Raw genomic sequence first — 11,946 nt, 5'->3', positions numbered from 1 at the left:
TGCAGATAGCCCTTGTCTGGATTTTCCTGAAATAATGTTCTTCAGGTCTTGCAGTCAGTTTGGTTTCATTGAAATACAAACTTATGACCCAAAGACTTCCTGAAGATCAGCAGAGCGCCAGTATCTTCAGGTTTGGTGTGACCTTCGGTTTCTGTACTGTGCATGTGAGTTTTTCTGATGGTGACCAGTCCATACGTGTGAATGAAATGGATAGGTTTTGTAGTCAGTCCTTCAGCTTTAGGTCTTTAGGACTATGGACTGAGCAGTCTTCTGCCATTGGGTGAAAAGTTAACCACTTTACTGGTAAGGAACACAATAACCTGTACATCCATAGTGGCTTGACTACTGCTAAATTCAGAGCATCTTAAATATTCCTTAAATAGTTCTCTGAACGCTAGATGGAGACAAGCTAACAGAAGGACAGAGGAGGCCTCTTAATATACAGAAATAATTTGAAATACTTGGTTTTGTTAGAAGGCTTTTCTAATACATTTTAATTGACAAAGGAATATGGTTCTGGAGAAGGGAATAAACAAGCATTTTAAGTCTACAAGACTCTTGATCACTGCTCAGGAAACTGAAGTGTCAGTACAGTGTTCATATCTAGATTAGCCTTCATTTTCTAAAATTGTTCAGGTGTCTGTGTTAACCAAATTAGTAGAAATTTGGTAGAAATTAGTATCCACTGAAAGAGGGCAGATTTAGACTGTATATAGGGAAGAAATTCTTCCCTCTGAGGGTGGTGAGGCACTGGCACAGGTTGCCCAGAGAAGCTGTGGCTGCCCCATCCCTGGAAGTGTTCAAGGCCAAGTTGGATGAGGCTTTGGGCAACCTGGCGTAGTGGAGGGTGTCCCTGTCCATGGCAGGGGGGTGGGAACTGGATGATCTTTGAGGTCCCTTCCAACCCAAACCATTCCATGATTCTATGAAATTGTAAGCTTAGAAAAAGTTTCTGAGTTTTTGTTTAGCTGATACCTGCACTAGTTTTCATGTGTTTCACAGGCGTAAGCAGGGTCTGCCTGTGTCATAATTGCTGATGATGTAATCGCTGATGCGTGGTGACTTGAATTGTGAGTTTCGAGTAATGAAGACTGACCACCCAGTACTCAGGACTCCTGACAACAACTCAGGAGAGGAAATTCGAGAAACTGTTCTGTTGAGATGAGTCAGATACCAGGAGAGGAGTTAAATGGAACAAGTTAGTAACAGGTGCTGTTCGGTGGGTTGAGTGGAACGTGATTTTGTGATTGGCTGAAAAGGAAATTACTAAGGACAGTGCATGTGTTCTTTTCTAGTCCTTAACTCAGCTGCTGTTGAACGTGTCTAAAGTGACTAATACTCTGTTGCAAGTTGTGTTTTCCTGACTTCTCTTTTGCTGGAGAGGGACTTTTTACAAGGGTGTGTAGTGACAGGACAAGGGGCAATGGATTTAAACTGAAAGAGGGGAGATTTAGATTGGATATAAGGAAGAAATTCTTCCCTCTGAGGGTGGTGAGGCACTGGCACAGGTTGCCCAGAGAAGTTGTGGCTGCCCCATCCCTGGCAGTGTTCAAGGCCAGGTTGGATGAGGCTTTGGGCAACCTGGTGTAGTGGAGGGTGTCCCTGCCCATGGCAGGGGGGTTGGAACTAGACGATCTTTGAGGTCCCTTCCAACCCAGACCATTCTATGATTCTATGATACTGTGCTTCTACCAAAATTCCTTTTAAAAAAAAAAAAATTAAGCTGTATCAGTCAAAACCTTGAGGGGATGAGAACAGAATAAAAGAGATGGAGGAGGCAGAGGAAGATACGTGAAAGGAAGAGTATCGTCCAGACTAAGCACAGACACACAGAAAGATGTTGCATGGGAACAAAAGTGGAAAGACATTTAAACCAGAGGCAATAAAATAAAAAGCTTAGAGAATTGCTTTGTTCCTCTATGCTTGCGATCAATGGAACACTGTAGCGACCTTAACTTGGAGTTGGGTAAAACTTGAAGGAAAAGGTAAGAAACAAAAGCAGTCCCAGGTCTGCTTCTGCTCAGCAAGACAAGGATTTCTCTTGTTTCAGCAAGAGCAAGTAGGGAACACTTAAGTGAAAAGTCTTTCCCTCTGCAGGTCACAAGTCTCATGACAAGGGGTCTTTGTTATTGTTCCAGGTTTTCCTAAGAGAAACCTGTTTTAAATGCAAGCAATGTCCCTGCTCTGAAGTGAGACTTTATGACTGCCGTTGGAGGCAGGCTTAAATCTACTTCCTGTGTAACTTTAAAACCTATTTTTTAAAAAAATTACTAATTTAAAACAAAAAAAAAAATCCTGACAAATTTACATCTACAAAGTAAGATCATCTTGGAATGCAGGTTAGCACACCTTGGAAACGTGCTGTCCTAGGAGCGAAGATTCAGTGTCAGCGTGCCACGTTCTGCAACGGCACCAGTTTACCCTGAGCCGTTACTGGGCATCGCTAGCTCCTGGTGATTTACAAACAAAATGGAATAAATCCGGGTGCTGCAGACTGCCCGCTCTTGCTTTCCAGCCTCCCTCCCAGAATTTAGGCGGTGACGAACCCGAGTGCTCTTCCATCATGTCCTCTCCCAACCACGGTGCCATTGGGAAGGGACATACCTGCAGAGTCACGTGGGAAACAAAAAGCTGTCCCTCGTCGGGAAGGAGAGCTCGTGCTTCGCAGGAAAGATGGAATTCTGTGAAAGGGAGCCCTGGCGCGTGGCTGTAGACATCCCTTTCTGACCACGGAATTCCGTTCGGCAAAGGCTCAGTCCGAACGCTGACGCTGTCGTCGAGCCGTCCCGCACTGCGTAACTAACACCCTTGCGTGGTTTCATAGATTTCATTTCATAGATTTCTAGGTTGGAAAAGACCTCAGAGATCATCGAGTCCAACCATCCCTAATCCCCATTAAACCATATCGCTAAGTAGATCATCCACCCTATTCTTAAACACATCCAGGGATGGGGACTCAACCACCTCCCTGGGCAGCCTATTCCAGTGGCTGACAACCCTTTCAGAGAAGAAATACTTCCTAACATCCAACCTGAATCTCCCCTGACTAAGCTTATACCCATTTCCTCTTGTTTGGATTTTTGAATTTTACACAGCTGCCCCACGTCCAGATCTGGCTCCTTGTACCACCTGCGGAAGACGTTTTGCACAGGATGTTCTGGTAAAACAAAACTTAATTCTTTTTTTTTTATTTTTACTTTAATGGGAATGTCAATGCGTTTAGCTGAAAGGGGTGGTGAGCACTGGGGAAGGAGACGGCGGCTGCTGGTAGAGAAATGGGTTGACCACGTGTTTAACAGAGCAAATGATCTAATAACTGCTTTCATTAGTGAGCTTGATTAGCAAATGAACACGCACAGAAATATCGTGACTTAATCTGCAGTCTTGTACTGTCTTAGAATCACAGAATGGTTAGGGCTGGAAGGGACCTTCAAAGGTCATCTAGTCCAACCCGCCTGCAAGGAACAGGGATATCTCCAACTAGATCAGGTTGCTCAGGGCCTCGTCCAACCTGGCCTTGAACGTCTCCAGGGATGGAGCATCCACCACCTCTCTGGGCAACCTGTGCCAGTGTTCTACAACCCTTAACTTACCTGCTTGTCCAAAACCAGATGTTTACTGTATATTGCATTTAAAATAATGTATTATCTCTCGGTGAGATGTAAATTACGAACTTGAAGCTTCGTGTTCCAGGTTTCTAGGCAGAATTTGTTATTTCAAGCTTCCTGGGAAAAATAGAGTAATAACCCAGCTGATACAAGTAGTCCTTTTGACAGCACAACGCGGGCACCAGGCTCTGTTCCAAAGCTGAAGTGAATGAAAAGGTTCCCCCTGACCTCCCTGATCCCTGGGTTACAAACTAAATGGTGGCTGCCCAGTTTGCTTGGCACAACCCGACTGGGGGGTTTCCTGCAAGGGTCGTGGGGGGGCTCTGCACGCACCCCTCCCCCCCTCGGTTTGCATTACTGGTCCTGTGGCTCTGTGGTAGATCAGATCTGCCCCGTGATAGAACTAGAAACTGATTTAGTAAAAAATAAAATAAAATCCTGGGCTGTATCAAAAGGAGCGTGGGCAGCAGGTCGAGGGAAGTGATTCTGCCCCTCTACTCAACTCTTGTGAGACACCACCTGGAATACTGTGTTCAGCTCTGGAGTCCCCAACACAAGAAGAACATGGAGCTGCTGGAGCGGGGCCAGAGGAGGCCACGAAGATGATCCGAGGGCTGGAGCACCTCTGCTATGGAGCCAGGCTGAGAGAGTTGGGGCTGTTTAGCCTGGAGAAGAGAAGGCTCCAGGGTGATCTTATCGCAGCCTTCCAGTACCTAAAGGGGCTACAGGAAAGCTGGAGAGGGGCGTTTTCCAAGGGCATGTAGCGATAGGACAAGGGGCAATGGCTTTAAACTGAAAGAGGGGAGATTTAGGTTAGATGTAAGAAAGAAATTCTTTACATTGAGGGTGGTGAGGCACTGGCACAGGTTGCCCAGAGAAGCTGTGGCTGCCCCATCCCTGGAAGTGTTCAAGGCCAGGTTGGATGAGGCTTTGGGCAACCTGGTGTAGTGGAGGGTGTCCCTGCCCATGGCAGGGGGTTTGGAACTAGATGATCTTTGAGGGCCCTTCCAACCCAAACCATTCTATGATTCTGTAAAATAAAATAAAATAAAAACACTGGGTGCTGAGTAACTATGAGTGCTGAGACAAAGGGGGAACTACCCCAAGTTAGTAGTTCCATGTTTGGTATCTCAGATCAGATACGTGAAGAACACAACGGTTTAATCTAGCAAAACCCTTGGAAAAGACAGCTACCTATGATTTCAGAGAGGCAGGAAGTTTCTCGTCACTATGACTTGTGTGAGATACAAGTCCTGTAGTGCCTCTCCATGCCTCCATGATGCAGGACTGGTGTGCTCTTTGGTGAGCGAGACACCTGCTGCCCTCTTGGCCCTGCAGAGGAATTCTCCTCTCCAGTTTGCTGTCAAAAACATCTAGAAACTGAAGATAAGGACCTGAAAAGCATGAGTAGAAAGGTTCGAAGGGAAACAAGAAGGTAGAAATGTGTGTTGTGGCAGAGGGAGGTGCTGCTTGGCCCAGCTGGGCTGTGACCAAAATGCCTCAATCAGGCAGCTGCGTAACTCCTGCAGTAAGAGAGTGGGATGGCACAGAGAAATTCATGAGAAGATCAAGAAGAATAACTGAGAACATGAAAGGGAGAGCAAGCTGCAGATGGGCTCAAATAGGTCCCACAGTCTGGAATACTTACCTAAACTCAAAGAGCTAAAAATGTAAATATTGATCCCATGAACGGGATCAGCCTGTTCTCTCCCTTAACCAAGCAAGAAAGAAAACCAGGGAGGGGGGAGAAGTCCAACGGGACTGTCCCTGTTCACAGACCATCCCTTTTCTTCTCTGCAAGTCATTATTTGTGCTCAACTCCACATGTCGCTGAGCAGAACGAACTGGAAATGGCTTCCCTGTCTTACTTGTGTCAAACTGCAGCTGTGCTTGGGCAGCTTTTTAAAGTTTTGCTGAACTCCTTCAGGAGTTAAACCGAACCTGCAATAAATACTGCTTCAGCTCCCTGCTCTTGAATAGAAGGAATTTTAACGCCTGGGTAAGGAAGCATCCCTAACAAAGCCTGACTTCGACCCATAAACGGCTGTTTTCCTTTGCATCCCAGCTGAGACATGATCCAATATGCAAGAAGGTCTTCAACAAGAGGCGCCAGCCCTTCAGCTCTGAGCGGCAGAGGCTGCGGGGAACGGAAATCGCCGCCGTGCAGAAGCAGCCCTCGCACGAGGTGTGGTTCAGATTGGAGCCCGTAGGTTATCTCCGTACGAAGCCTTTCGTTCAGTAACGCTCTTGTTTCCTTTGGGGGCAAAGCCTGGATGTTGCGGATGAGTCCCACACATGTGCTTGACTCGGTGCCAAATTCTTTCCTCCCCCTCCCTGTGCTGGTAGTGTTTGAGAACAGAAGTCAAAGCGGTAGGTGTCCTGACTACCCTGGGCACGCAAGTGTCTCTGCTCTTCCAGGAAAGGTCCATGTAGGTATTTTGACGACTATGCAAGTCTCTGACAGCTTCCTCTTCGCTTAAACCTGAAAGAGAGCGTGAGCCGAGATGGTTGGTGCATGAACACCCCAGGTTAGGGACTGAACTGTTGGGGAACAGCACAGGGGAAAGGGACCTGGGGGTGCTGGTGGACAGCAGGATGGCCATGAGCCAGCAATGTGCCCTTGTGGCCAAGAAGGCCACTGGAATCCTGGGGTGTATGAGAAGGGGTGTGGTGAGTAGGTCGAGAGAGGTTCTCCTCCCCCTCTACTCTGCCCTGGTGAGGCCACATCTGGAATCTTGTGTCCAGTTCTGGGCCCCTCAGTGCAAGAAGGACAAGGAACTGCTGGAGAGAGTCCAGCGCAGGGCCACAAAGATGATGAAGGGAGTGGAGCATCTCCCTAATGAGGAACGGCTGAGGGAGCTGGGTCTCTTTAGCTTGGAGAAGAGGAGACTGAGGGGGGACCTCATTCATGTTTACAAATGTGTAAAGGGTGACTGTCATGAGGATGGAGCCAGGCTCTTCTCAGTGGCATCCAATGACAGGACAAGGGCAAATGGATATAAGCTGGAACATAGGAGGTTCCACTTAAACATGAGGAAGAACTTCTTCCCAGTAAGGGGAACAGAACACTGGAACAGGCTGCCCAGAGAGGTTGTGGAGTCTCCTTCTCTGGAGATGTTCCAAACCCGCCTGGACACGTTCTGGTGTGATCTGATCTAGGTGGTCCTGCTCCGGCAGGGGGATTGGACTAGATGCTCCTTTGAGGTCCCTTCCAATCCCTGACATTCTGGGATTCTGTGAACCTGAGAGCTGTCAGTAGCCCCAAATCTTCCACGAATGAAGCTACAGACATTCACTGCTGTTGAACTTAAGGGTTTAAAAATGTATTTAAATTGAACTTATTTACAGAGCTGGAGGGGAAGAGGCTTCAGCTCTTCCTGGAACAAGTTTTTTTCCCACACATTGTTGGGGCGGAAGGGAATACACATGGGCATGCATGTGCATAACTTTACCCAGAGATGCCAAATCACTACTGATTTGATATCCATGCAGACTGCCAGTGTAAAATGTCCTTTAAAATCAGTTGTGGAAGGAAACATGAGCGCACCGAGGTTCAAAGCAAGAAGAAGATCTGACAAGTGGTGGAGAAGGGGAGGTGTTGGTCATAGTGTCTGTTCTACTCTCTCTTAAGGACCCTTTGGTCTGCCGTGACCGCAGTGTTTTGTTGGAGGGCATTGTGCTTTTATCCATCTTCTGGTGCTGTCGATAGACGGCAAAGGGCTACATCAGCTTTCTTATGCCGTTCAAAAAAAGCAAATTTCTTTTGTTTGTAACGTTTTTCCTTTCCCTCAGAAAGGAAGAACCCTCACTCTAAGATTTCTCTCTGTCCCTTGCGAGGGGGAAATACAGTTTGTGTCTTCCTTTTCTTTTTCCATTACAGAAACAGCCAGGGAAGAAATCTAACTGGAGGCAGCACCATGAGGATTTTATTAATACTATTCAATCAGCCAAACAGGTCACAAAAGCTCTAAAGGAGGGCCGCCCTCTTCCACCTCCTCCCCCACCAAGCATCAATCCAGGTTTGTCGCCTACTTTATCTTAAAAACGTTCTTGCACTGATGGTTGTGACCCCTCATCAGCTGCAGCTGGGCTCCAGTTTTGCACCCCGCGGCACAGCACGGCGTGAACATTAATTCCCTCCGTAATCTCTAATTTTCAGCCATATCTATTGGCTTAAATCGAGCAGGAGTGCAATGCAGAGGTGGTGGGAAGGAAGAGAAAACTAACTGTACCTTTTAAGTTTTAAGGCAACAAGTTTGGGGGCTGATATTAGACACTGCCCCCTTCGCCTGGGTAGTTTGGAGAAGTTGGAAAACGACCGGTATGGTTTGCTGCTGACACCAGGTGTGGTCTCTGCGCAGAGCTCACTGTGTTAGAAGTTATGGATCCGAAAAAATGCACATACCACCAGTATTTCTCATGGAATGTGGTTTATGAAACGTGGGAGCGATTTTGGAAAGGGTCTCGGTGGAGTCTTGCCTGCGTTAGGAAGGAGGAGGGGAGGGAGAAGGGGGGGCTCTCTGGGCTCACTTCCAGCGCAGGAATTCGTGACGGATAGCAAAACCAGCTGCCGTGATTCCAGCCTTTCTCCTCTTCTAGATGACAGCGATGTGGTTTAAGCAGCAGGACACATCTTCCTTCCTTGATTGGGGTCAAGCTCCTCTCTGAATTTCCACTGCCGAATTCTTTAGTGACTCTGTTATTCCTTGTCTGACTCTAAGAGCAGTCCCCTCCCTTTCCTTCTCCCTCTTGGAGGAAACCAAGTTGTGCAAGAGCAGCGGCACTTGTGCAGACAGAAATTGGAGAACTGCTTTTAAGGAAAGACAAATTGCTGAGGGGCTTAGTGAGGCTGTGTGCTCCACACTACAGGACTGGAGAGATGTCCCAGTTTTAGCTGGGACAGAGTTTTTTTTTTTAACAGCCAGAAGAGCTCCCTGTTTTGGTTTCACTCAGAGGCTCACTCTGAGAAGAATGTTGATAGCAAGCTGATGTTTGTGGTTGGAAGTGAAACTCCAAGGACTTTTCAGTGTGCGGAGTACAGAAACACGGCAGGATAAGGGGGGAGCATAGCTGGGACAAGGGGGACACGATTCCCCTTGTCATTTGTGTGGAACTTAAGACTGAGGGCCAAACTGGCCAATTAGTATTCCATATCATGCAGCGTCATGCCCAGTATAAAAGCGAGGGTCAGCCGGGAAGAGGGGCTTTTGCGCTTTTGCTCTTTTTGCACTTTTGCTCTTTTGCGCTTGCTGCGCTGCTGCTCTGCTGTTTTTTTTCTTTCTCTCTCTCTCTCTTTCTCTCCCTCTCTGCCCCTCTCTATTTCGGGGCCTCGCGTTCGTCCGGGATTTGCAGTTTTCGGGACGAGACGGGCTTCGCATACGAGGGGTGGTGAGCACCTACATTGTATTAAATCATCTGTATTAAATCACTCTTATCTCAACCCACGGGTTTCACGTTTATCCTTTAATTCTCTCCCTCATTCCTGGGGGTGGGGGAGGGGGAGTGACCGGCTGTGTGTGGGGCGGTTCAACATAACCCACGACAAGAGAAAGTACATGGATTGTGGAAGGAGGGAGAGAGATGGCCCTTCCCTTTCTTCCTCCTAGAACTAGAGCCCAAAGCTCCCTGTTCTCCCCCAAAGTGCCAGGTCCCCCTGCCTGCCCTCCAAAGCCAGGCATCCATCCTGTCTTGTCCTTCCCTCCCCTCCCTTGCCTTCAGAACCATTTCTGGGCTGGAGCACCTTTCCTATGAGGACAGGCTGAAAGAGTTGGGGCTGTTCAGCCTGGAGAAGAGGAGGCTCCGGGGTGACCTTATAGCGGTCTTCCAGTACCTCAAGGGGGCCTACAAGAAAGATGGCGAGAGGCTGTTCAGGAGGGCCAGTTGTGATAGGACAAGGGGTAATGGTTTTAAAATAGAGGGAGGTAGATTCAGATTGGATATTAGGAAAAAATTTTTTACCATGAGAGTTGTAGAACACTGGCACAGGTTGCCCAGAGAGGTGGTGAATGCTCCATCCCTGGAGACGTTCAAGGCCAGGTTGGACGAGGCCCTGAGCAACCTGATCTAGTTGGAGATATCCCTGTTCCTTGCAGGGGGGTTGGACTAGATGACCTTTGAAGGTCCCTTCCAGCCCTAACCATTCTATGATTCTGTGATTTTGCCCAGGCTGCTGGTCTGGGGCTGGCTTTAGGTGGCTGCTTGGGCCACCTTTTCTGGACTGTTACTAGGAGAAACGATTTGTAAAGCTGCTATACCTGTACTAATAGGATAAGGACACTTGAGCTGCTTTTGTAAAAGACTTGGAGCGGCGAGGAAGGGTGTGAGGACAGCAAGGGCCGTGGTGCGAGGGCTGAACGTGACTGCGTTGACCCCTGACACCAACCACTCATTGAAACGAGTAGGACTGCACCAGTGATGCACGTAGCTGAGCAGCTTTCAGCAGAATCAGGACTACAACACCTTGAAAAACAACTCCAGGAGGCACTGCTGCGTGTCCTTCACCATGCCGCTTCACACGCAGAGACCTGGCTCTTGGATGCGGCCCCACCAGCTGAGGCACAACTTCTGAAGCAGTATTGGGTCAATGTCCAGAGGAAATGGATTTTGCAAAAATGCCTGACAATCTTAATAACCAAAGTAGTCTTAAAATCACTGGTTTAGGCTACTCAAGGAATTTCCAAACATCGCTTTTTCTGCAGGTACGTTAATCGTGAGGGTGGCAGTGGGAATAGGACAAAGATAATAAAATCTGCTTTTATTAATCTCCAGGGCTTTCTTTCTGGAAGCAATTACTGTTTGCTGGGCTAATACCATAAGTACATATTTTGGGATCCCAAGTGCTTTGCTAGAGGAAGTTTTTGTAGTTCTCCTAAGTTTGTACTATGGGAACTCGCCACCATCACCTGCTGATGGAGCCAGGTTTTGAGCTACATCTCAGGTGCTCCAGTAAAGCAGGGCAATTCTCCTCCTGTAGCATATGAGCTGTGACACAAGTTGTTCCTTTCTTGTGATCAGACTATATTCAGTGTCCACACTGCTCCCGAAGATTTAACGAGGCTGCAGCACAGAGGCACATCAAGTTTTGTGAAGAACAAGCTGCCCGCCGTGCCTTTGCTGCAAAGACCACCAGACAGGCTTTGGTAAGCAACCACAAGCTTGTCCTGGAGGCAGACTTGCCAAACTGTAGTCTCTCTTGAGTAAAAGCTTGTGTTAATAGAAAAACTTAAGCCTCCAGGGAAGTTGGTAGATTCTTAAGACAAAGATAATTGCTGAACATCAGCTAGGAGTTCCCCAAAACTGGAGCACTGATATAAAACGTGACAGAATATGATAGCACGAAAAAGTTGGCCAACAATTTCTTCAGACTCGTTTGTGATTCGATTCCAGGGAAACAGCTGTAGGGAAAAAAGGCTGCCAGAAAGCTGGCAGGTTTTGCAATCTGGAGAGGAAGCTCTTCCTGCTCATTCGGGCTCCCTGCTGTGTTGGCAGGTTTGCTGTCCCCTGCAAATGTGTAGCTCATGGTCACTGGCCACCAGGCCAAAGGGCTGAGCCCCTTTGTGGAATCAGGAAGGTGGAGCTAATTGGCAGCGTCTTGAAGTGAGCTCCTATTTTATTGTAGGAAAAAAAATAATGTAAACGGTTCCTTTAGGAGAGTACTGAGGTTTTTTTTTTGGTTGGGTGGTTTGTTTTTTCTTTTTTAAAGATATTTGAAAATCTTATTACTCTTGTACCTGTTTTGGGCAGGAAAAATGGCTTCCAAGTGGGAGGGGGTGCCCTTTTTTCCTGTTCCTTCCTAGCACTGGTTCAACAGGGATTTGGAGAGTTCTCAGCGGGCTCCATCAGCTCCTTGCTGGAGTTGTGTGGGTTGTGCATCTGCTTTTACCAGGGCAAGCAGCCGGCGACTCCGAGAACACCCCCAACCTTACCAACTGCTGCGTTACCGCTCCGGAAGAGGGCACAAGGAGGTGCCAACGCAGACAGACCTGGGCCAGGTAAGGAGCTCATCTAGGTCGTTTGGTTTCGTTCAGTTAGTTCAGTCATACATGTGTTTTCCTTACTGTGATGTATTTGAGGTGGGGGGTGGCATTTTTAAAGCAGATCCTAAGCTCTGGAATCCAGTTTTTTGACAGAATAATGAAGTGTGACGTTTTAAATTTTTTTTTCTTTTATTTTTGCAAGTCCAGGCCTTGACATGGAATCCTGAACTCATTTCCGTACGACACTTGCTGGAAATGAGAAGGGTCAAAATTTCCAAGTGAATGTTGTTGATCTTGAATGGCTTTCCAGTTCGGCATCCCGATCCATCGTGCCCAGAGGCTTTCACGTGGGTTCTCAGGAG

General features: G+C 47.6%; 1 protein-coding gene across 1 annotated transcript; it reads left to right on the top strand.

The window, feature by feature from the left end:
* The first annotated feature begins 1,161 nt into the window (after positions 1-1,161).
* On the top strand, positions 1,162-11,616 carry ZC2HC1B (zinc finger C2HC-type containing 1B). Its single transcript, XM_009984068.2, has 6 exons — positions 1,162-1,198; positions 3,096-3,160; positions 5,674-5,793; positions 7,489-7,627; positions 10,623-10,747; positions 11,494-11,616. The coding sequence occupies exons 1-6, from the start codon at positions 1,162-1,164 to the stop codon at positions 11,614-11,616; spliced, it is 609 nt and encodes a 202-aa protein (XP_009982370.2).
* The last annotated feature ends 330 nt before the right edge of the window (positions 11,617-11,946 follow it).

This window comes from Tauraco erythrolophus, chromosome 2, assembly GCF_009769465.1.
Source record: "Tauraco erythrolophus isolate bTauEry1 chromosome 2, bTauEry1.pri, whole genome shotgun sequence".
Classification (NCBI taxonomy): Eukaryota; Metazoa; Chordata; class Aves; order Musophagiformes; family Musophagidae; genus Tauraco; species Tauraco erythrolophus.
Note: the sequence above shows the minus strand (reverse complement) of the source record. Positions and strands in the feature narration are given on the sequence as shown.